Source organism: Folsomia candida, unplaced genomic scaffold (assembly GCF_002217175.1).
Source record: "Folsomia candida strain VU population unplaced genomic scaffold, ASM221717v1 Fcan01_Sc023, whole genome shotgun sequence".
NCBI classification, from domain to species: Eukaryota; Metazoa; Arthropoda; class Collembola; order Entomobryomorpha; family Isotomidae; genus Folsomia; species Folsomia candida.
The window spans coordinates 1669893-1694149 of NW_019091215.1; the positions used below are offsets into that span (position 1 = coordinate 1669893).

General features: G+C 39.1%; 2 protein-coding genes and 2 long non-coding RNA genes across 9 annotated transcripts; 2 read left to right on the top strand and 2 right to left on the bottom strand.

Annotated features, from left to right (window-relative positions):
* Nucleotides 1–311: 311 nt before the first annotated feature.
* On the bottom strand, nt 312–2000 carry LOC118438582. 2 transcript variants are annotated; one of them, XR_004836928.1, is made up of 4 exons: nt 1469–2000; nt 1100–1283; nt 535–931; nt 312–453 (listed from the first exon to the last, which is right to left on the bottom strand). It is a non-coding gene; the product is annotated as an uncharacterized LOC118438582 (long non-coding RNA). The 2 variants fall into 2 exon arrangements; XR_004836927.1 differs by having other exon boundaries at nt 1100–2000.
* A 1671-nt stretch (nt 2001–3671) lies between these two features.
* Nucleotides 3672–4476, top strand: LOC110858944. The gene is made up of 2 exons (XR_002548786.2): nt 3672–3852; nt 3972–4476. It is a non-coding gene; the product is annotated as an uncharacterized LOC110858944 (long non-coding RNA).
* Nucleotides 4477–14916: 10440 nt separating this feature from the next.
* LOC110858905 (glycine-rich protein 5-like) lies at nt 14917–15267 on the bottom strand. Its single transcript, XM_022107791.1, has one exon. It carries the CDS (start codon nt 15265–15267, stop codon nt 14917–14919), a length of 351 nt encoding a protein of 116 aa, XP_021963483.1.
* A 2178-nt stretch (nt 15268–17445) lies between these two features.
* Nucleotides 17446–23647, top strand: LOC118438540 (lipase-like). Of its 5 annotated transcripts, none has more exons than XR_004836890.1 (5): nt 17446–17759; nt 18509–18754; nt 18825–19551; nt 19622–19662; nt 19738–20322. XR_004836890.1 is itself a non-coding variant. In XM_035858992.1 (3 exons), the coding sequence occupies exons 2-3, from the start codon at nt 18600–18602 to the stop codon at nt 23590–23592; spliced, it is 534 nt and encodes a 177-aa protein (XP_035714885.1). In that variant the 5' UTR covers nt 17446–17759; nt 18509–18599; the 3' UTR covers nt 23593–23647. The 5 variants fall into 5 exon arrangements, 3 of the variants coding, with proteins under 3 accessions (XP_035714885.1, XP_035714883.1, XP_035714884.1); XR_004836889.1 differs by having other exon boundaries at nt 19618–19662; nt 19738–20321; XM_035858992.1 differs by lacking the exons at nt 18825–19551; nt 19622–19662; nt 19738–20322 and adding an exon at nt 23214–23647.
* Nucleotides 23648–24257: the final 610 nt, after the last annotated feature.

The window sequence follows — 24257 nt, forward strand, 5'->3', positions numbered from 1 at the left end:
TTGAAGTAACATATCTCCATTATGTCACAATCGAGGAGTCCTTGAGGATATGATCATTGTGAAATCGCCAACAAGAGATAAAATTATGCTCAAAATTTCGTCAGTTTCTAAATTTTTGAGTCGAGATGCCGGTGAAATTAATTTAAATAAAAAATGTAAAAGTCTAAAATGATTTCAATAAATGGGGAGTTCAATTTTCAAACGTATTTCACCGTTGTTTCGAATTAACTCTAAAAATTTTGCATCTTATCGAAATAAGTTAAATCAATTTATTTTTTACCAAGGTAATTTAAATACTTAGATTAATCCAATTTTGTGACGACCCTCTTCCTGTTCTGACAACAGGGGACGTCAACCAGGTTGATTTACAACATTACCTCCGCCTAGAAATACTTTTCAAAATGAATTCTGCACCGGTTGCAAAAAATTATTGCAAAACGTCCCCATCTTCACCTAATTCATTTAATTCATTCATTTATGCATTCATTTATTATTCATTCATTCCTTCATTCCTTTAATTTGAGCTTAACTCACTCTTGTCTCGCACCCTTTGTCTCTGCTCTTTCATAGGGAGCACAATCTCTTAAATTGGCAGTCAAGAAGATGAGCGTCATGACGGCTATCCCCCCGAGGAGAATGTAGCTCCCAAAATGGACAAACTTTAATCACAAGGGGGGCGTGAGGCACGAGATGACGAGCCAGAATCCGCCACAGATTCCAATAACGTGTAAAGAATCCCAGGTAAAGAATAAAGTCGGAGTGGTGCGTCGACGCGATGACGGGATCGAGACAGGAGGCCGTGTACTGAAGGCGAGGTGCAGGATGACGAGAGCGTGTGGGTGAGGAGGAAAGACGTAAATCTTTAAAATGGCCGGGCTAGGTTGTTGGATGGAGCCAGAATCGAATTGTAAGTAAGCTGGACGAGGCAGAGCTGCAGAATAAAAAACAAAATCTCAAATTATCTACTTAGAAGTTTTGTGAAATTAGCAAACTTACGATTCTCGTCATTGTTTTGAAGTTTGTAAACCAATTTTTCATGGTTTGTCAGATTTATGAACCTATTTATGTGCATATTTCACTAAAATGATGTACAACTTACGGCTGAAAATTCTGCAAATAATTCCGAGGGTGAGCACGCCGTGCACACTTTTGCTCTCCTAAGGGGAATTTGTCGATACAAATTTTATCTTTGTGGTGGCGAAAGCATTGACATGCTCGTCGTGGATGGGCTAGCACGATGTTGGGGGCAAGGGATTGTATTGTTTTCCGGAAGTGTGGTCACGCTTAAATATATAATGTAATTGCAAAAATCGACGTGGATACTAGTAAATCCAAAATATTCGTAACGAGAGAGAAATACCAAATTATGCTGCAATATATATGGACTTTCCGGCAAAGTTAAGTGTCAAATTTTTATCCATTTTTGCAAAAAGTTTTCGACAATTTTACTTAGCTCCGGTTATTTTACCTTTATTGTATTTTGCCGCGGTTTTAGTTTTTGCAAGTTTCCAAGCCCTTCTTATCGGCTTCGATCTCACGAAGATAGGTTTTTGAAATTTTTGATTTTCGGGGTGCAGCGCTAACGGATATGTTAGCGTTTTCTCTAAAAAGGTTTTCACGTTTCCGGTCAGTGTTTTGGTCTTCTGGCGGACGGGTTGACCACGCGAAATTTTGTATTTTGACTTTTGACGATCCTTATTTATGTTTCGTATAATCTACGATTAATTTTTGTCCGGGCATGCCTTAAAGAATGAAGTGGTCACGAGCCCTTTTCCGATTCGAGAAAAATACTTTTTTAGTGGAAAACTAATTTTGTAACATCCTCCAAATTTTGTACTGTCATTTTTTAACGAAAACAGGTAATCAAATTCTGTTTTCAGTTTTAGAAAGTTTATCAAATTTTCCACTTTTTATGCTTTCCTACATATCAAAAATTAAGTTTTAATTGGTTAAACCAATCTAAGGAACCTTAACACTTAATTCACCGGACAATCCAAACATACAGGCTGATTGACGTATTGTAATTATGGACTGCCTTGTCGCAACTATACTTGTAGAGTTAAAACTGATAACAAAGATAATACGATTAGTTTAGGCTTGGCTGGGTTATAAGTATAAATATGATTCATCACAGCTTTATGTTAAGTAGGCAATAAATACGAGAGAGTATTTTCAAGTAATTTGAATTACCTGAGACCGACATTGTAAGTTGACTTTTTTACAAAGCAATTTATTATCCCAATATTTCGACAATTGCTTAACTATAGTTTTCCTCTAAGGAGATTATAGAGAAGCAAGGAATAGTTTTTGTGGATATATCAGTATAAGGTTTTGACGGTCATAAAATTAGGTTGCTTAGTTAGAGTAAATGTAATAAGGCTGATGTCCAAATCGGGTTGATTATCACTCCATCCTCTTCATTCATGGCTGCTTTTCAGTTTTCAGCATTGATGCATGTTTGTATAGACCTTAATTGAAAGTTCTTCCGAAATATGTGTTGGGTCTCAATTTTCGTTGCTGCGTTGAAATTAATTTGATGTGATAAGTTTTTCCTGATGTCTTGTGCTACTACCGAACAGGCTGACAATTTGGTGACATGTCTTTTGTGCTCGTTGAGCCTTGTTTTTAGGTCTCGTCCAGTTTGTTCAACATACACAGCGTTGCAATTTTGAAATGGAATTTTTTACATGTAAAATTTGATTGGCGGATTTTTGTCAGTCAACCATTTCAGTCAATCATCTCCCTGGTTATAAATGTTTTGATTGAAAAGGATTTATTTTGACATCGGTAAATATGGTGGAGATCAGGAGAATTCAATATTATCAAGGATTGCACAATATATGTATTAATAAATATGAAATCAACCCATTTGGTGAATACCAAGTCGTAAATATTAAGCTATCACGCGACCGATAAGACTTGCTACGCAGCGTACATTATTTTGAAATAACCTTTGTCAATAACTATGTTGACGTAGGTCTGGTATTTATATTATTATTCGTAATCTTTATCGAGTGAAACTTGAGCTGTCAAGTGTAATCAATCCAATTATTAATGTACGGAATAGCAGGGTTGGGCAAGATACTTTGTCAACATACAAGATAAAAGATGGAAGATACAAGATAGTATCTTTGTCTTGTATCTCCTTCGCCAGCTCAGAAACTATCTTCTATCTGGTATCTTTTAGACAATCAAAAGTATCTTAATCTTGCATCTTGTATCTTACTGCCAAAGTATCTTTCCCACCCTTGGTAAATACCAAGTCAAAAACATTATGATATCACGCGACCGATAAGACTTACTACGCAGCGTACATCATTTTGAAATAACATAACCCAACAATATCTATATTGTCGTAGGTACGGAATTTATTTTATTATTCGTAATCTTGATCGAGTGAAACTTGAGCAGTCAAGTGTAATCAATCTAATTCCTAATATACGTACAAAATAAACCAACAAAGCAAAACTATATTCAATTAGTAGATAATAGACAATTGTATGTGTGGTATGCTATGATTATAAAATTATCGCATCCCTTCTGAGAATTTTTCGTGCGCACTAACCTTCCAGAACAGGCGAATAACCTTCCAGAACAGAAAATATTTTGCTCAATTATCTTGCCAGTAATCTCTTAACAAACAAACGTAATCAGAAAGTAGGTATAAATTCAGATTGAAGACGGGTTGTGTTTCAGAGTAAAAATTGTTGGGGTCTTGTTCCTAAACAAGAAGTATCTTCTGGAAAATTCAATTCGAAATCCTGGTCAAAAAAGAGATGAAAACAGTCATTTCTGTGGTCATATTTGGCTTATTAGCCATCCTTCTTATTAGCGGGGCAAACGGAAATCCGGGTAAGTGTGGTCTTGTCTATTAATCTGGAAAATAGTTTTTTTTGTAAAAGCTGGTTTAATAAATAAACGTTAATTTGATATGCCTCCTCAAAAGAATTAAATGCGTTTTTGGTTCGTAGTTCAAGCAGAAGGAATTAGAGCGGACATTGCTGAACTGCGATGTGTCGGATTTCTTGTTAACAAACTTGGAATTTGTAGGGCCACCTACCAAGAATGCCTTCCTAACCTTCCAATGATCTCGTTCTCATGTCCCCGAGAATTTTTAGTTTGTTGCCCAAATCCGGATTGACAAGAACAAGGGTGAAGTTGTACGAAACAGGTTGAACGACGTAGTTTATTCATAAATATAGGTACTAGCCGATTACGTTATGTAGAGGATGTTATTTGCAAATAAATCAAATTTGGTTCATTAAAATATCTTCTATATTATAATTCCGAAAAGTCTGTCCCGTCAAAATTTATGTGACCTTCCTGCATTCTGAATGACTGTTCCCCGTCTAGCCCAACCAATCAGAAAAGGGATACTAATTTTGATTGTCATTATGATTGTGATTATGATTATGCATAAGTATGGTTTTGATAATGATTATGATTATGAATAAGAAAATATTGATTATACAAAAATTCCTTAGCAAAAGGAAAAAATTCTTTAGCACCATAAAAAAATTTCTTTAGCAAGGTCAAAGAAAATTCCTCAGTAACATAAGGAAATTTCATGAGCAACATAATGAAATTCCCTAACAACGTCAACAAAATTCCTTGGCAAAGTTAAAAAGTTTCATGTGGTAATGCATGTGGCTCAAAAATTATAGGCTAGTATTTAAAACAATTAAAATTAAACGACATTGCCCTAAAAACTAAGTTCGGTATCTGGTAGCTTTACATATGTGCTTTGCCTATATGACCATTCTCGACGGCTAACAATGCCATAACGCATTCGAGCATATTTGATAGGAAAAGGTTACAAATGAAATACTTGAACATAGATTTTTCCATAATCCTGTGGAAGGCGTGACATCGTGCATAATTAGAAATATGCTATGCCAAGGAGACACCTATCAATGTTTCGACGGAGGTGTATTGGATTCCGCATCCGCCGAATCGTTTTGGAATGCTGTGAACTGGGTTGTTATATCAAAAGAAAACAATTATCAATAAATAGCTCATCTTCCAGTTGTACCAAACGTTTTTTCGACTTCGTTAGAAGCCGTGTAATTGGCATTTGCTAATAATGTCTAGTTTTAATGTTAATTATGACCAGTCATCAAGTACAAATTATTCAGCGACTAATACATACGAAATTGTAAGATCTATTTCATTGCTAAATTTAATAAATGCTATTAGCTTTGACTAAATACTTCACATCAATTTTAATTTATACCTATGTTTACAGTTTATGAAATAATTACAACATAATTCATATACGTTTCGAAATGCTTCTCCAAACTAGCTCAAAACCTTCAGAAATAGCAGCCAGTATCGTCCCGCCCACCCAGAGGAAAAAGATCGTTTGAAACCTTCCATCCAAGTCCACTCTTCCCGAAGCAGGCTCCTCTATCACGGTTTCTACCTCACTACCATTAATTTCTTTATTTGCATGGTTGAAATTTGCATAGCCGTGTAACAAATAATAAATCCCAGATTCAAGCAACCTTTTAAAGTTCTTAACAACCCTGTGGTGCGATACGGTTTCAAACCTCCAACCGATTGAGGCCACGTGAAATTTTTCCCGGCTTACGTGGAATTTGGGTGTGGAGGGATGCCTCCTCTCAAAGTTATACTTTAACGCTTCCGCATCCTCCTTTGACCCGACATAGACTGATTTTTGGCATAGTAGTAATTCTGCGTGAATTGCGGGACCTATTTGAGCGATTGAAATTTCCGGTGTGGTGATGTCTAGTAGGGGAATGAACTTTAGTGGGAATGAGCGATGTCTTGGGTCTATAACGTCCTTGATTATTTTGTCCTTGCGGCTTTTAAATCCCTTTTCATTGGCTGAACCGACAAGAATTTGCATATCCCTGAAAAATGAGTAACTTAGGGAGGAAAGGTAGTCAAATTGTGGGCTTTGTATTGGAGCTGATAAAACGGAATAGCAGGACGATTTCATTATCAAATTTTTTCGTAATTCAGTTCCATTTTCATGAAATGGTAACATAGCAATTAACTCGACGACGTGCTGAAACTTTAGATTTATTCCGGCGTCCGTGAACTTTGGCATTTGACAAGAAATGTCCTAGAAATTATTATTTGCGTAAACTGAAGTTGATATATTTATTAAAAGTAACTATGAATAACTTAAGCAGCTTACGTCGTACGAATCTGGATAGACGAGCACGTCTGGAACATTCAGGCTCATGATGACAAAGCTTTTATACCCATTTATAATGACCGATATGGCTACAACCCAAATCCCGACAAGCAATCGGAACCCGGAAAAGTTTGCGGGCCTCCCACTAAACGGTTTCAACTGTTCGAGCAATGTTCCAAGTGCCCAGAAACATAAGGATTGCAACCCAGGGTTTCTTCTTTCCGAGCTCAAAGAAACCATGGACACGAAGCTTCTTAAGGCGCCTACGAGTATCAGCATGGCGCCTACCAGACATATCCACGTGGACAGATCAAGGGGTTTAATGTACAGGTCTAAACTTTGCCGGTTTTTCGAGTGGCATGTGAGAAAGTGCAGATCCTTTTCTGCGACGATTACATAGGTTGAAGACCAGTGGAAAATACTCCAATCGCCTGAAGTCTCACCTTCATTAATGATAGGAAGGCTGCATTTTTCTTCGTTTGTATTCCAACAGTTCGAAATTATGGAAATGTTGGAAGCAGGAGCTAATATCTCAAGGAGTATGAATAACGCAGCGTTTGATATCTTACTCACGTCTCTTGAAACTAGAATGTTTCCTTGTAAATCGGAAAAATCGCGGGCTAGTCGAAACTGATTCTGCTGTAGGTGACTCAACCCAAAATAGCGAACAAACGCTTGGGGCGGTTGGGAATGGCAAACCAATAGTTTCTGAATAGGGTATGACACCTGTGGTGCTGACACACAGAGGATGTCTCGTTCAGACGTGTCGGATAAGAAGAGCAACCCGAAATTTGGGATGACCGCCAACAATAGGACATTGCTATTGACGTGAGCGAAATGCCAGGATCGATAAGATTTTTGTACCTCTTGAAAATAGTTTTGCGGTTCAGTCGTGGCGAATATTGCGTAAAGATAACCAACTTGGTTAGTGTCCCACTTTTCTAATTCCCGCTGTCCTCGTTTAACTTGTTCGTGTACCTGAAGAATGTGGAGTCTCATGAGAAGCCCTAATGAGACAGTGTCCCATGGTGGGTTTGAGTAGAATATATAAAAATAACAGAATTTTCTATGCCGAGTGTAATAACGTGAATAGAAATGAGATACGGTCCGGTTCTGTTGGGTTTGGTATTCTGTGAGCAATGTAAGACTTGGTGGGAGGATCGAAAGAAGTACGGGACCAGTTGGGTAATTTAACTCAAGCGAGACCGAGTCTAAGTTGTGGTGCATAATATGCATCGTGCAGGGGATGAAGGACGAAATTATTTGGTTAACAGAAGGTTGAGAAAATGTGCCATAGTTTGCAGGAACCAAAGATGATACAGTGCTTCCGGCACAAAATGATATGGGAATTAGTCCAGCGGTTAGGATGGATAATATAAAAGTAGCCATTTTCGGTTTAAATATTTGAAAATTTTTTAGAAAGGACTATAGACTAGGATTTGAGTCGTATCACTCTATTTGTTCTTAACCATGGGACTTAAATATAGCAAATTTTTGTAGCTATTTTGCGTCAAAACAAAGTTGCTTACATAGTTATTTAGAGATATTAATCTTGGAAAACCAATTTTTTCCATTAGGTATAATGACTAGGAACGTGCATAGGAATTAGAAAAGTAAGAATCGACTGCAGCTACGTCTTCAAGGAATTAGTTAGACCATGGCACCTGCCAGAGTGGTGGTTTGGTAAAAAATTATTCAAAATATGACGTACTGAATGCGCGGTCCTACAAGGCGCTAATATATAAATATTTAATTTCTAAACCTAAACGATTTCGTCAAGTATACAAATTATAAGTTATTAGTTCCTAATAAGTATACAAATGTTTGAGATGGTGGGCTTGATATTGTCGGATGAAAGGGTAGAAGTGGCTATTAATTCATGTAGATGGGAGATTGTGATATTTGATAATTTTGTACTTTGAAAAAACTATTTTCCTTCAGTTTCTTAAAACTTGTTGAGATTGTTACTTGGTGAGTTCATAATATAATGACAAATGTTTAGTATATGTTGTATAAAGTAAAACTAGGTCATTGATTATCTACGTAATACTTAGCTACAACAATAACTAATAATGCACTGTGTTATCAGTCATTTGCCTTATTACGTACTTCTTTGGCAGGGATCGAATTATGTAAAATTGGTGAGGGTCAAAGGAGGGGCAGGTGTTATGAGGAAAATCCTGGATAATTGATACATAATTGTGATTAATTTGACACGTTTGTTGTTATGCTAATAAGAAAAATTTGGTTGGGTTGGGTTGGGTTTGGTTGGCAAACGTGCCGATTGAACATAAATGTTCATACAAAGCTATAACCTGCCTGCCGAAGAGTTGTTGCCGAAAAGTAATGTTATTAACTCTATATTAATGTATAGAGCAGAGTTAATACATAAAGGGTGTTAATAAAGTCCGATCCCATGAATTTTTTGGAGCGCGGTTGTTACAAATTCAGCTGGAACTTTTGAACCAGTGAAGTTATTTATTTCAAATTTTTACCATGGGAGGAACAACTAAACGTGTAAGTCATGAGCATCTTAGAGTTAAGATACAAACATTGCATCAGCAGGGGTTTAAACCTGCAGAAATTGTGCAAAAATTGGGCTGCAGCCGCAGAACTGTTTGGAAATGGAAGAACAAAAATTTTGTCCACGACAAAAAGCGACCCGGGCGACCCAGAAAGGTGTCACCTACCACAAAGAGAATGATTAAAAACAGACTTTACAAGAAAACCGGTAGTTCATTACGTAATTGTGCAAGGGAGTTAAATGACTCAAAACGCTATAAAGAGAAGAAGAAGCAAATTAACTATGTGACCGTGCAAAAATTTGTGAAATCTACGAGGTGGGGTCACACAGCTTACAAACTAACCAAAAAACCTCTCATGTCACAAAAAAATATCGATGACCGTCTGAAATTTGGAGAACTCCTTCAGAAAAGTGGCCATTTGAGTGAAAAAAGACTTGGTGAAGAATTGCGCAGTCACATCCTTTGGACTGACGAATCTATTATTGAGCTATATCCAAAATTGAACCAACAAAATGTTCGTTACAGGACAGAAAACAAATCGGATGTACCATCAAGAGTAGTCCCAAAATTCGGGCTTAAAGTTATGGTAGCGGGTGGATTTTGTGCACGTGGCGTGACTCCTCTACATATCATACCAAAAGGCCAAACAGTCAATGCAAAGTATTATATGGAAAAAATATTACCTATCTATTTCGATAGCATGGGGAACAAGGAAATATTTCCGAATGAAAGAAAAATAGTTTTCATGCAGGATGGTGCTACAGCCCATACAGCAAAAGCGAGTTTGAGTCTCATCAAGACGCAAGTTTCAACGGTCTGGAGCAAGGGGGTGTGGCCCGGAAACAGCCCAGATTTGAATCCCCTGGAGAACCTGTGGTCCATACTTAAGGAAAATGTATACAAAGAACCACAACCCCGGACGAGGGAAGAGCTAGTAAAAAAAGTTCAAGATGTATGGAATTCGATTCCCACAGACACATTGGAAAAATTAGCACAGAGCCTTAAACAAAGAGTTGAGGGCATGGTTAAAGTAAATGGTAACAAGACCAAATACTAAGGTAAATATGTCGAACATTTTTTGTAAGTATCACGGGTAGTTTTTTTTATACTAGCCTTCACTTTTTTATAGGAAAAATGGGATCGGACTTTATTAACACCCTTTATATATTAACTCTGTTGACACACCTCTAGAGCCTCTAGATACCTCTGCTGCAGAGGCATCGAGAGGCTCTAGAGGTATGTAGAAAGTCGTTACGTCTGTATATACAGACGTGTGGACTTACTACATACTTCTAGAGCATGCACAGTATCCAAGACAGATATGTCAAGTGCAAATGCTTACAAAAACGGTAAAAAGTATTTAATTTGCGTAATATTTTGAACTTGATTAAAAAAAACGCAATGAGTAATTTAGGTAAGTGAATATATGCCATTTGGAATGGAAAGTCCGTCCTGAGTACTTAACTTAACTCCTCTTCACATAATATCTACATACACAAAAGACTTAAGAGTTTAACTTTTTTAAGGCTTACAAGGGAACCTTAAGTACTGTCACCTCTCGATTTCCTTCGGAATAGCCTTAATCGACAGATAATTTAGTGAAACTAAAACTTTGTCATAGAACAAGCGGTGCAAAATCGCGTTTTCGCGAAATATTTGGCGAGAGCTGCACAAAAACCTGCCATTTGCCCAATGCTTTTAACATAGCCACCAGCCTTTCGAATGATGAAATGAACTTTATAGAATCTTAATAAATTATATTTGTACCTGTCCGCGCAATTTCAGCCAATTCCAGAATATGCAAAAAAAGATGCAAAGATTTGCAACTTTTTTGCAAGTTGCGAAAATCTGAAAAATTACAATTTTTAAGTTTTGCTTTTTTTAGAAACCTAAAAATTGTGATATATGTAGGTATGAGCGAATACAGGAAACGTTAATTTGTTGAACAATTAAAACATTGCAAAAAATTCTGCATATTGAATTAAAAAATTGCACACACTGTAGGTTTTTGTAACTTGCAAATATAAATACCGAAAATAATTTCGAAGAATATGTAAAAATAGACTAGCATTGGTTATTTAACTTATTTTCAAGAAAAATTACGAAGTTCAGTTTTTGCAAATTTTTGCAAATTTTTTGCAATAAGAAAAATATATTGCATAGCAGTTAAACTGATAAATTTGTTGAGTTTAAAGAAACGAAGAAATTCAAATTTTTGAAAGTTTTCAGATTTTCGCAACTTGCAAAAAAGTTGCAAATCTTTGCATCTTTTTTTGCATATTCTGGATTGGGCTGAAATTACGCGGACAGGTACAAATATAATTTATTAAGATTCTATAAAGTTCATTTCATCATTCGAAAGGCTGGTGGTTATGTTAAAAGCATTGGGCAAATGGCAGGTTTTTGTGCAGCTCTCGCCAAATATTTCGCGAAAACGCGATTTTGCACCTCATGTTCTATGACAAAGTTTTAGTTTCACTAAATTATCTGTCGATTAAGGCTATTCCGAAGGAAATCGAGAGGTGACAGTACTTAAGGTTCCCTTGTTAGCTGCGCTTGTGTAACGAACAATATTTTTTAAAATCGATCAAAAAAAAATTTGTAGCCACGCGGCATCCATTCTCTGATCCTCCCATTGAATGACTCATTATCAGAAAAATATTGTGAGGCAATGCTGATGACACTTTACTTGATTTCAATCTTTCGGAACGATACAGAAAAGTTGGCCATCCCGTTACGGGTCTCCATCCAGGCAACATTGCAATTGAACTGGACTAAATACGTGTTCTACTGCATATATCTAAAAAATAAAAATTTAGGGGTTTGAAGAACATATTTAACCGGACTCGGTAATAAGACCCATCACTGATAAGAAATTTAAATACACATAATTATGATACGTTAACCACTAGGAGGTTGCTTTCGACTTCTAAAATATTTGGAGGGCAATTCCATAATGCATAATGTTAAGATGTGCAATATAGGGTATGTACATAGGCGCAGCCACGAGGTGGGCAGGGTGGGCATTGCCCACCCTGAAAAATAGCAGGGTGGGCACTCAATGCAAATGCCCACCCTCAAATATTCCAGTATACTTATAGGGTTTAATTAGTGTTTTCAACTGGGTTTACATCACTTTTAATTTGGAAATATGCCTATTCTTCTAGTGTAATTTTGTTAGTACCTTTACCAATTCTTTATCACTAGCAGCAAGGTTTTGAATTTTGATATCATTACCCCACGATTTTTCGGAATGCAGTAAAATAGTTTTGCAAAATTTTGGTGTAAATGTTTTTTGCCCACAAGATTCATTTCAAATCCGATTGACTCGACTTAAAAATCATAACGAGACAATATTATAAATTATGTACCTTACAAATACTGATATCTACATTTGCAATCATGAGTTTTAAGTTAGACAAATATTAGGAGTGCAAAATTATGAGTTAATTTTTATTGGCATTGTCGGGCTAAATGGTAACGAAATAAAATTGCAGTTGAGAAAAACTAAAACAATTCACAACAATTGGTTGCTGGTCCTATAACTTATACAGGTCTTTGATATGTGCATATAAGTACGACGATTTACATGGAACCAATTTTATTTTGTTCAGTACATAAGAAATAAGCATACATACTCGAATTTTTAATTTTTCAGAATGCGCTATAAAGTAACGACCAAGCTACTCGCTCAAATTGAAAACGATGCGCGAATTTTAATCGGTTTACCAGAAATAACTTCGGGTTTTTAAAATCCTTAAAATTTTCGATTTTATAGCAAATTCACAAATTCGAAAACAGGTTTCTTCACAATGATTTCACAATCATTGTATTTAAAATCCACTGAAACTTAAAGTTTGGAGGAGTTATAATTTTTATAAACGTAGTTAGAAAACCGACGAAAAACCTGAAAGTCTCAGGTTTTTAGTTTCAAGCTGAAACTCAAATTTCGCGTGAATTTGATTTTTACTAAATCTGATAAGTTCTTCCAATGAAACATCTGATGCATCTAAAGTTAGATAATGTTCAGGATTTCGAAAACTTAAAGTTTTGAATGGAAAACCATTTCGTTATTGAAACCCGGTGATCTCGTCTTGAAAACTCATACCGAGGGGTTTTGTCTAGGGTTTTGGGGTAGTCGGGATAATCGGGGTAATGGGGGTAATCCGGGTAGTAAGGGTAATCGGTGTAATCGGGGCAAAATGCTACTGTATATACATAGTCTATTCATAAGTCCCCGCACAAGCATTTCTCGTGATAAATCCCAAAGTATTAGAGCTATCGGTTAGAATTTTTTATGGACGAACAAGGTACTAATATGGTTTAAAAATCATATCTTCTTTTTCAAGATTTCCTCCAGGGGCTCATACGGAAGACATAAGTCGGGACGGCGGCTGATCGGTCCTGGCACGCACCTTTTTCATGGGAAAGTGTTCATACCTTTCAGGATGGATGCCTTCGGTGAGGATCCCTTGATTTGACAGATATTTGCTCTACGGACGTCTGACATCCCTTTAGGTACGCGGAAGTAAATAAGAAGTCACCAACATGGTGTGAAAGGGAGCGAGTTGGCTGGAGAAAGGAAATCTCTGTTTTTCACCAGAAGGAGTAAAAATTCAGGCCAAGATTTATTTTCGGAATGCTCCTGAGCCAATGGTTAAACCCCTGGACCATGAACTATTCGAAAAATAGCATTTGACTTTCAACAATGCTCTGCTACTGAGAATAGTGCAAAAATTGTCCAAAACTGACTTCGGTCGAATTTTTAGGAATTTATTACGTCGATGGAACGACCCTCAACATCTGCAGACCTTAATCCCATAAATTATGACTGGTGGTAAAAATTATAGATACAGATATGTTCTAAGTCTCATAAAAGCGTGAAAGGCCTGAGGTCATACTTACTGAAGATCTGGGCGCTTTTCCCATGAAAACCGTGCGTGCCGCGATCGTGCAGTTTTCGTCACGACTTATGTCGTTTGTATAAGCCCTTGGAGGAAATCTTGAAAAATAAGTTATGATTTCTAAACCATGTTAGTACCTTGTTCATCCATAAAAAATTCTAACCGATAGCTCTAATACTTTGGGATTTATCACCAGAAATGCTTGTGCGGGGACTTATGAATAGACTATGTATCTACTGTACTAATTCTTGAACACAAGATGCCTTTTATCACATATAAGACACTTTATTAAACTTGAACACCCCAACTAAACCGACTATACGTCGACAGGGTTCGGAAAACCCCGGGGTTTTTGTAGAAAAACCCAACCCCGTGGGTTTTTCCGGGGTTTTTGGGGTTTTTGTGGGTTTTTGTGGGTGTTTGTAGATTTTGGGGCATGTTGAACCAGAATTCCTAAAATTATTTATTAGAGAAAAACTAATTTAATATACGATTTTAACATGCAATTTTAACCGTTATCATTGATTTGGACTATTACATCGAAAATTCATGTTTGACATGTAAACCTGGAAATATGCATTGATACTTGGAAATTCAAGTCGCAAATGAAAATTCTCAAAATTTCAAGATGAGGCAGAAAAGTTAATTAGCATTGATCAACGTTGTAGTGTAAGGGATTTTGTTTCAATCTGCCTCAAAATCTTACAAAAGCCCTGGAAAAACCCACAAAAACCCACAAAAACCAGCAAAAACCCCATTAAGCATTAGGGTTTTTCCGGAGATTTGATACCCCAAAAACCCACAAAAACCCCAAAAACCCCAACCCACAAAAACCCGAGGTAGCGAACCCTGGTCCAAAGTACCTTCCCCTAAAGCAGTGCGAGTCTAAAGGTGTCGGGTCTATCGTTATTCCGTCATCAGGGGACGGAAATATCGGTGGAGCGTCTGGCTTTTTTGATCAGTGATAGCTTTGACTAAATGCCTTTCGTGGATCGAACAACCTGGTATATTCTTATGTGATTGATATGGAGTCGATGGAGTATTTGGAAATTCTCGCCATTGACAACGAAATTATTTAAGGAAATTCTTACATAAATTATTTATGTTGAGCATTTAATAAGATTCTCATTATTTATTTGATCTGAATTACAGCAGATAAATCATCAAAATAGGTAAAGATCAGAATGAATAAAATATTTGTAAGTAGCACCACTTGAAAAATAAACTCGGAAACATTAAATAATAATTCTATGTAATACGGGGACAGAGGAAGGCGGGTCTGGACGACGCGGATGTCACGCCGATGTCACAAATGGTGAGATGATTACTTTCCTCCAAAGCCTGATCCAAATGAATTCGCAGCTTCCTGGGAAGCAGAGAAAGATGTTCCCGAGCCTGGGAACCCTCCGAATCCGCCACCTCCGCCGAGGGACGAGGAGCTCGAAATAGCTGCAGCGTTTGCCTGACTGCTCCCGACTCCAATGCCGCCTCCAGGATAATAACCTCCACCGTAATCTCCTCTTGGGTAGTACTGTCTCGCCCCCCTCAACAGTGGCGCCGACGGATCAACGTCATTGTTAACTTGGGAAGTTCCGATCGGTTGGTGGGGCAATGCAACAGAGAATGTGAAGAGACAGACCACGAGAAGAAAGCAAACGTTTGTTCTGGATTCCATTTCTGTGAAATGACGATAAGTTTTGTTCGGAGTTTTGAGTTTAAGATGTTGAAAAACTTTGTGAGCTTTCAAGAACGAAAAAGTGAGTGTGTAAATTATTTTAAATATTACGTACAATGTATAATAATTATTAATAAAAATAGATAAGATAAACGTAGTAATGATTTTCTAAGGCTTAATCAGTCGAGGATATCCTCCCATCAAGAGAAATAATCGTACGACCCCATTATCCTGGTGCAGTGCTTATTTGTACCAAGGTATGCTTTGGGACTTTATTTATGTATTACTCATTTGCAGCTCTATAATCTGAGACCTTCCCCGCAATGACGATTGACATTGACGTGGACTGAGTCATCCAGCCCACCTTGTTCACGGACATTGGAGGTCTCCCAACGTATGCTCACAAATTTATACCAACTAGCGTCAACCGATCACAAATTTACTTATCCAGTATGAAATTTGCAAATGGCACCGTTTGCCAAGGTTTGGCAGACGATATTTTCATCCAAGGCGGGACAAATGCTCAGCAATTTTTAAAAATCAAAAATTTGACAGCCTTGGGGGTGCGTTTTCTATTTCTCTTGCTAATATCTCACTAAACTTCAACATTGGCAGATAGTTTCATTTGCAAATTTCATACTAATTAAATTTGTGATCGAGTTATGCTAGTTTGGTCCAAATCGTGGGGAGACCTCCAGCTTTAGTCAATGCTTGGTTAAATGACGCTGCTTTACAAGTCTGATTATCATCATACATTCATAAATATGTAAGCGACAGAAACCGACACCGGCATGTGAAGGGCTGGAAGTTAGTGTTAATCCATTTATCAATTTTATATGATCGGCACGAGCTTGCAATAAACATAGTTGATGTGAGAAGGTATTGGGGGGAACAAGTTATTCTTATGTACGGACGGGGTCAATGCATTCCGCATAAAAAAGCAAAATGGAATGCCGCGTGATGTTTTATTAGTATTAAATATTATGTACGAATGCCGACAAGTGTGGATCAACGGTAATTTTTTTACCACACAAGGTTTTCATACCAGGACAATTGAAACATTTTTGAAATAATTATTTCTTGGCGCATAAGAATACAAAAATCTTTTAAACGTTTCATTTATTTAACCAGGTAAAGCTTCCAAAAATTATTATCCTTCAAAATCATGTACTCATTTTAAATTTCGTAACAATGTTGATACTAGCATATGAATTTTATGCAAAACGTACACACGTACACGAACACTAGATTTATCCTAACAGGGCTCCATTCTCATTAAACCAACCAATATTATATGCTTCTTAAATTATAAAAAATTAACATATTCACAAATTTATTATTGAATAGGTTTATGCAACTATTTATACTTTATCGTCACGCCGACAAATACGTACATCATGTTTGAAACACGTTGCTAATCCCATACGAAAGTTATAGTTTTACAATCCCACTTTAAAAGAATTAATCTTCAATAAAATTTAATTTGTACTTTGCAGCATCAGGAGATTGCCCTAAGCGCATATCGTATCCCTATAAATTCGTTGATCTTGTCCCATTCCATCCAACACTACGTCGAGATCCCAATCACTTAAAACATTCTTTTAAAACATCGAAATGTTATTCAAAAACTTTGCACCGCTATTTACCTTGGCGTTAACATCTACCTTACTTTTTGTAGGTTCCACCACCGGACAAAGCTGCGGTCGGGTAGATGTCTTCACGCCATCCGATGACGAGCTAATTCTCGCCCAAATTTCAGAGCTCCTCGATAACGACTCGATTCTTCTCAATGGCCCTGATTCCGTATCCGAAGCCCCAACCCAAACTACCAGAACGACCCATAGATCGGAGTACTCCGGGCTTGGAGTACGGACTCCGGCCTCCGGAGGCCGGAGTACGCAGCTTTTTCTGGAGGCCGGAGTACGCGGAGGCCGGAGTACACGTGGCCAGCCGGAGGCCGGAGTACGCGGAGGCCGGAGTACGCGGAGGCCGGAGTACACGTGGCCAGCCGGAGGCCGGAGTACGCGGAGGCCGGAGTACGCATGGCCGGCCGGAGGCCGGAGTACGGAGGCCGGAGTACGCAAAATTTCCGATCGCATAGATAGGAGAATTCCGGGCTTGGAGTACGTACTCCGGCCTCCGGAGGCCGGAGTACGCGACTTTTTCTGGAGGCCGGAGTACGCGGAGGCCGGAGTACGCGTGGCCAGCCGGAGGCCGGAGTACGCGGAGGCCGGAGTACGCATGGCCGGCCGGAGGCCGGAGTACGCAAAATATCCGATCTATGGAACGACCCCCTTGACAATCGCGGAGCTTGAATATTATACCTACTTCTCGGCCTCGATGTATTGTCCGAAATCGTGGTGAGCTTCCGGGGTAGCGTCGCTTTCATGAATTGGATTATGGATTCCATTCTTCTTCCGACAGGAGTGAGCAATGGCGGGATTAAGGTACATTTGGGATTCTTTCTGAGTTTGATGTCGATCTATAATCCGGTAAGTATAAAAAATGTTTAATTTAAAAAAAGATTAAATCTTACTGACAATGCAAGTCTTTTAACTGTACAACTCAGATCTGGTTGGGACCAATTTTATTTTGTTCACCACAAAAAATTAGCATACCCGTATTTTTTCATTTTTCATAATGCACTAATTTGAGCGCGAGGGGCGAATTTTAAAGCATTTTTCAGCCAAAACCTCGGTTTTAAAAAATTCTGTAAATTGTCGAATTTTAGCGTGAATCCAAAAATTCGAAAACACGTCTCTTCAGAATGACTTACCTGACTCATGAAAAATCCAATTGTCTCGAAATTTGATTTTCACAATTTTTTGCCAGTTTTTGGAATTCATCAAAATTATAAACACTATCAATTTTGAATTTTTCAAAAAATGATGCATGTGGATTTTTCATTAGTCAAGTAAGTCATTCTGAAGAGACATGTTTTCGAATTTTTGGATTCGCGCTAAAATTCGAAGATTTACAGAATTTTTTAAAACCGAGGTTTTGGCTGAAAAACGTTTTAAAATTCGCGCCCCGCGCTGAAATTAGCGCATTATGAAAAATGAAAAAATACGGGTATGCTTATTTTTTGTGGTGAACAAAATAAAATTGGCCCCAACCAGATCTGACTTGTACACGTAAAAGACTTGCATTGTGAACGTAATTTGTTGTCATAAAAGAACCTAAATTGGAAAATTTTGGCAAACATTTTTGAAATAAATATCGGGAGGTTACATTACTTTAGGAATTTGTAGGTTGTTAAACAAGTTGGGATATACCTTGCCAGAAGTCCAGGATCTCGTATCGTCGTGAACGGTCACAGTTTAGGAGGCTCGATGGCATCTCTGTTGGTCTACTTTATGACAAGCCTAAACCAATTTCCTTTCACGAATTACGCCTTGGTAACTTCCGGTCAGCCGAGAACGGGAAATGTTAAGTATGCCGACTACATGAATTTCCTGAATATTCCGATGAATCGAGTGGTCGCGAGGTGAGAAAATCTCAACTGAAATTCAGTTAATAAATATATTTCCGAAACTTTTTTTTTATTTTTGAAATAGTTTCTCACGATGTTTTACACTCTAAATAATTTTGAGACCAATCGTCACCCGACGGAGTTCTATAGTGCTCTATTTTTTGGTAATGATTTAGGAGACGTTTTATCAACAGGGGGGATAAGTCAAAACTCATGCACCAAGCAAACGTGCGTCGTCATTTAAAAAATTCAACAACGTCACATGTGTTTGATACTGTGAAGTTCCGTTTATGTGGGGGGGGGGTTCACTGCATTGATGGTGGTGGTGAGGCAGATGAGACGATCGTCGTCGTTGTTGTACATGGAAATAAATTGCGTCTTGGAGGCAAGGTGAGATTTGGTGAGACAAAGTCAGGACAGGTTTTATTGCACGTATCAAGATACAGGCAGTCGACTCGCTGTCGATGGTCACTCTTGTTCTTACTTATATACCATACGTATACCTATTTAGTCTACTTATATGTCTAACCGGTTATTGGGTGGTAAGAGTTGTAAGAATTATAAGAGTTGCCTTTTTGACATAGTGATCATTGATCACTAACACAACTACGAAAAGGAGATAGTGAGAGTTGCAGATCTAAAGAACCAGTTTTTCAATAAGGATTTGGCAAAGATCACCTCTTCACAGCTCTCATGTTATGAAGAGTCGGCCCGACTTATGAAGCGAAAAAATCCAAGATTTGCGTCAGTGTACCTACTTCAAGGGTGTGCATCACATTGTTTGTGTTAATTTGGAAACTTCTCAATCCCAGGTAAGGAGAATGTCAAAATTCTATGTCGGTTAAAAATTGATAGAAAAATTATTAAAATTTTCCTAGGTAGACTAAAATAGACTTAAAGTAACAGAGCGAATTAACCAATAAGTAAGATTATTAAGGCTACTTAAATGGCAATTTATTGAAAATGAAATCTGTTAACGCGAAAAAATTGTTTCTTAGGTAGAAATGGGGTTTGATATCTTGAAGATGAACTGGATTTTGTTGATGCAGGGTCCTCATTGCCCGCTGTGTCTCTGTGGGCATCATTTTTGCTCACGGGACAGGTGGAGAAAACACCTTCAATCATGTCAAGGAGGTCGCCGCTGTAAGAGAGGGCATTGTCACATGATGGGGTGTATTCAGCATCCAAGTGGAAGTCTAAAATAGTTTGAATTTCGAAGTTTCGAGTCTCTTTCGCCTTTTTTAAATTTTGGGGAGGGAACTATGTTTTTGTTGAAAACCAAATTGGCGAAAATAAATGATCGATTGATTATTACGAAAATAATTCCGATGTTTGTAATTATTATTTGTGTGAAATGACATCGCATAAAGGGTAGACCAACATGTAGCAAAGATTGATTGTGTCTGCTGCAGGTGTCGAAAGCGCCTTGGTGGGTGAGGACTGAAGGGTGGGAGATAATTTCTGGGTGTCTATTGCAAAATTCGTCGAACCACGCAATGTCAACGGTTGAAGTGGCGTGACAAAACTTGTTGGAGCGTGGGGGTTTCACTGTTGTGGCGAATACATAAAAAATTTGTTTGAGGTGAAGATGGGTGAGGTGGAGTCCTATTTTGAACAGGCGACGTAATTCGGAGACCAATAAAAGTTCTTCCTCGTCCGTCAGCATCAAGATAATCGAGTACGAGCGGTTCTGTTGGGAGAGATAAGTGATGTCGGGTAAGCATGGCAGGAGTGGATCCATGGTGGGGTGTTTTGGTCTTTGGGAGCGCACTGGCAAATGGTTGTTGTCCAATGGTTGAGATGTGGATAAGTTGTGATGAGTTGTTATTGTGGGTTATGCGGTTGGAGAATGATCGTCGTGAAAAAAAATGGATTGGAGCTGATGAGGCGTAGTTGAGGATCACCGATGAGTCGTCACTTTCAGAGTCGGGAAGTCTGGGTTACTTGTTGAAAACATTGAATTAGGAGAAGGGAGATCGGGAACTTCCAGAGTAAATGGAAGGCGAGAAAATAATGAGGCCAACTTATGGTGAGTGGAAGGTGTCCTTTTGATTCAAAAAAATTGAAAGGGGGTTGTGTATGCGGGAAGTATGTACGTAAAGGGGCGTATTTAGGCAAGGAGGATCCGATGCATGTTGTGGGATATGACTCGTATCCCATATGAATCTAGGTGTTGGAACGTTGTCACGCTGGTTGGGTGAGGTGGAGAAGTGGGGTGAGGAGGTGGGTTGGATCTATGTAAGAGAAAAAGAATCCGTTGTCGTTGGTTGTTAAAGAAAGTGTGATTGGCATATGTCGGCGTGGCGGCGTATGGCAACGGATGGCACGAAGAAATTATAAGTATTTTTATTGTTGAGGCGGATCGGCTGGATGAGATTGCATTGATGGAGAGCCTGGGGTTGAATTTTGGGGTGGGGCTGGCCTACTGGTAGCCGGCACAGGACGTGAGGGAGTGGATGGAAGTGGTGGGGAAGGGTATGTTCGGGTAGAGTGGGGGGATTGGAGGAGTTTCCTCAGGTTGGATGGGTGGTTCGGCGTGATCTGGCACCGTTATGAGTTTTGAAGGGGGGACAATGGTGAGTTTTTCATTGTGTCGTGTGCAGAATCCATAAGCGCCATAATAGGTGAGGATATTAGGGTTGCGGAATACTTCCGGGTGTCTGGCTGTAAATTCGTTGTACCATTTTTCATCCACAGCTGTAGAGTCGGTGAAATTAAATGGGCGTGGAGGTGAAATGCTGGACGTAAGTTTTCCACACATTTGGAGGAGGTGGTTGCGGGTGAAGAAAAAGTTCGCATCAAAAAGTCGGAGAAGTTCGGAGGCCAATTGCATTTCTTCGAGATAGGTCAGCAGGAGGATTGAGCTGTTGTACGCCCGAAATTGGGTGGACGAGAAGGTGGCCTTAGGCGACTTGGGAACTTGTTGGTCCATGGCACGGGAGTATGAAATCCTCCCTTTAGAGAAGTTGTGTGGTCTTGTTGAACTGCACGTCGTTCACTGTCACAAGGTGGAAGATACAAGACGGAGGAGCCAGTGTCTGGGGCGATACTGCAGGTTGCGAGGAGAAGAGAGTCGTCTGGGAGAAGAATATGGGTTGGTGGGTGATGGGTGTTATGGCCTAAGGGTCGAGTTGGATGGTCTGCAGGATGAGTATGCACAATTGAGGCAGGAGGGAGACTGGTTTTGAGGGGAGAGAATCAGGTGAGAATGAGGGCGTCCCTGAGAGGAAGGTCGTTCTTCCTCGTGGGAGATATGAGATTGGCCGAGCCGTCCTGTCGATGCGGAGAACAGGTTTGGTGAGGTTCAGGTGTGCGATAAAAGGTAGAAGGTGGGTTGGAACTAGATTGTGGTCGGTGGGTCGGATCGTTGTAAGTGAGACGGCTAATTGTTTGAACAGCATGGGAGATGAGCCCTGAAGCGAGGAGAGTAATATTGTGGTCCAGTTGGTCCAAAAGGTATATGGATTGAGAATAACATCGGGGGAGAGTAAAGTGTTGAGTCAACCGGTGAAGTGAGATTGGACAAAGTGTTGTAGCAATTGAGTATATAGAGGTAGAGTAGAAGATACCGTTATACTAAACGTATTGCTGAGTCGCGTACGTGGTTCGTGAACAGACGGGGAGGTACGTAGTAGCGTTTAAGAAAGAAAACTAATGTAATTGAGTTGACAATTCGCTACTGGTTGAATGACAGATCGAAGGTTGCCTAATACTGGAAAAAATGTGCAGACGAAGGTGACCAGGAGGAGCTTACTAGAGTTAAATCTTAAGGTAGGGGAGTGAGGGTACTCATTAGGAGATGCCCATCGAGGTCTATACGCAACGTAAATGCACAGGAGAAGGAACTCTCCTGTGGATTTATGATTATCGCATCGTGAGTTCTCTTATATATTTAATGCGGCGAATGGTTGTGGGGACCATAGAGCGACCGCTGTTTAATATGGTAGGCTATCCGGTTTTCGCTTCTAAGTAATAGTTATGTGGTACAAAAGAATGTGGGATGTCTACGTAATCCTAGATATCGAAAATCACCTATGGAAAAGCGCAAAAAAATACACAGGAGAAAGAACTCTCTTGTGGATTTTTGTTTTTATAAATCCTATGGGTGGGTTTTATAATGCGTATATATATATATCTGGGTGACCGGTAAGTATTACTATTTATTACTATTGTATTAATGGGTATAGTCAAGGGGACCATCCTAGGTTCGCCGTGATACGTATATACGTGTATACGTGTAAAGGAGTGAGAGTTGCAGATCTAAAGAACCAGTTTTTCAATAAGGATTTGGCAAAGATCACCTCTTCACAATACACGGGTTTTTAACTTATGTCCTCCTGGTGATAAAACGTCTCCTAAATCGTTACCAAAAAATAGAGCACTATAGTACCTCCGCGGGTAACGATTCGTCTCAAAATTGTTTACAGTCTACGAATTTTTCAGAATTAACTTACACAATTTAATTTTCCTCTAGGGCAGACATTGCTGCCCACCTTTTTCCTGTCAGCGCCCTGGGAGTCATTGACCTCCTCACTGGAGAGAATTACGTGCATCACGGGCAGGAAGTCTGGATTAACGGGGAGGAAATAAACTTTTGTTCGAAAACGGTCTACGAGGATCCCAACTGTTCCAATTCACTGGGACCACTTTACACCCTTTTGGACCATTTTCAATACTTCGACGCGGACATTACCGTCTGCTACTTGGTCGAAGGATGGCTGGACATTGACCTCGTGACTGTGGAAGGATTCACCCCGACCAACTTCCTCCCACCGATGCCCACAGTGATGCGAGGGATTTTAGTAGGCCTGGTGCAAGGAGGATATCAAGGCCTATTACCAGTTTTGGGATAAGGAATTTTTTTGAAGAAATCTGAAGTAATTGCTTAGGTTGGAAATGAAAATTTTGTAGAATAGTGAGTAATCTATTATTTAAGATAAAATTAAAGTTTTCAATGTCCGACTTTAATTGGCTTAATGAAATAAAGTACATATTGTCAGCATCTCAACCAAAGACCAGAATGTGGTGAGGAGTGTCAAGTTCCGTCCAGCCAGCAACAACGTTCCAGCGAGCAACAAAGGAGGACGCACCCTTCTTATGAGAAAATCCCCCCCCCCCCCGTGATATTTGCCCCAAATTTTGATATGTTGTACACCTCGAAGTGCTGATCGAAAAATGTATTGGTCCCTAAGCCCCAAGTGACCTGGTTGGACCGGAAATAGGGGTCAAAGGTCAGTGCACTTTTTCGCTCGAAACCCCACAAACCGTATATTTTTGGAAAGCTGGGGACCTCACGAGTCTGAATATACACCATAATAGGGTCAAAGGTCAACCCATGACCTTTCGAGGTCAAGGATTTAGGGGGCAAGGTGATCCTTTGCGTACCTTACGGATCTCCGCTGCACTCCGGTCAGCCGAGTGCACGGCAACAAGCTAGAGGTGAAATGGATATCCATTTTATCCAATCCATTTGGAATCCAATCCATGGATATGGATTGGATTGGATAATCAGAGATCT

Excerpts from the sequence above, each read along its gene's own strand:
- LOC110858905 (XM_022107791.1), bottom strand. The coding sequence starts at position 15,267 with ATGGAATCCAGAACAAACGTTTGCTTTCTTCTCGTGGTCTGTCTCTTC.
- LOC118438540 (XM_035858990.1), top strand. The coding sequence starts at position 17,655 with ATGAATTGGATTATGGATTCCATTCTTCTTCCGACAGGAGTGAGCAAT. Across the intron at positions 17,760-18,518 it reads TGATGTCGATCTATAATCCG|GTTGTTAAACAAGTTGGGAT; the intron begins GTAAGTATAAAA and ends AGGAATTTGTAG. Across the intron at positions 18,755-23,213 it reads ATGAATCGAGTGGTCGCGAG|GGCAGACATTGCTGCCCACC; the intron begins GTGAGAAAATCT and ends ATTTTCCTCTAG.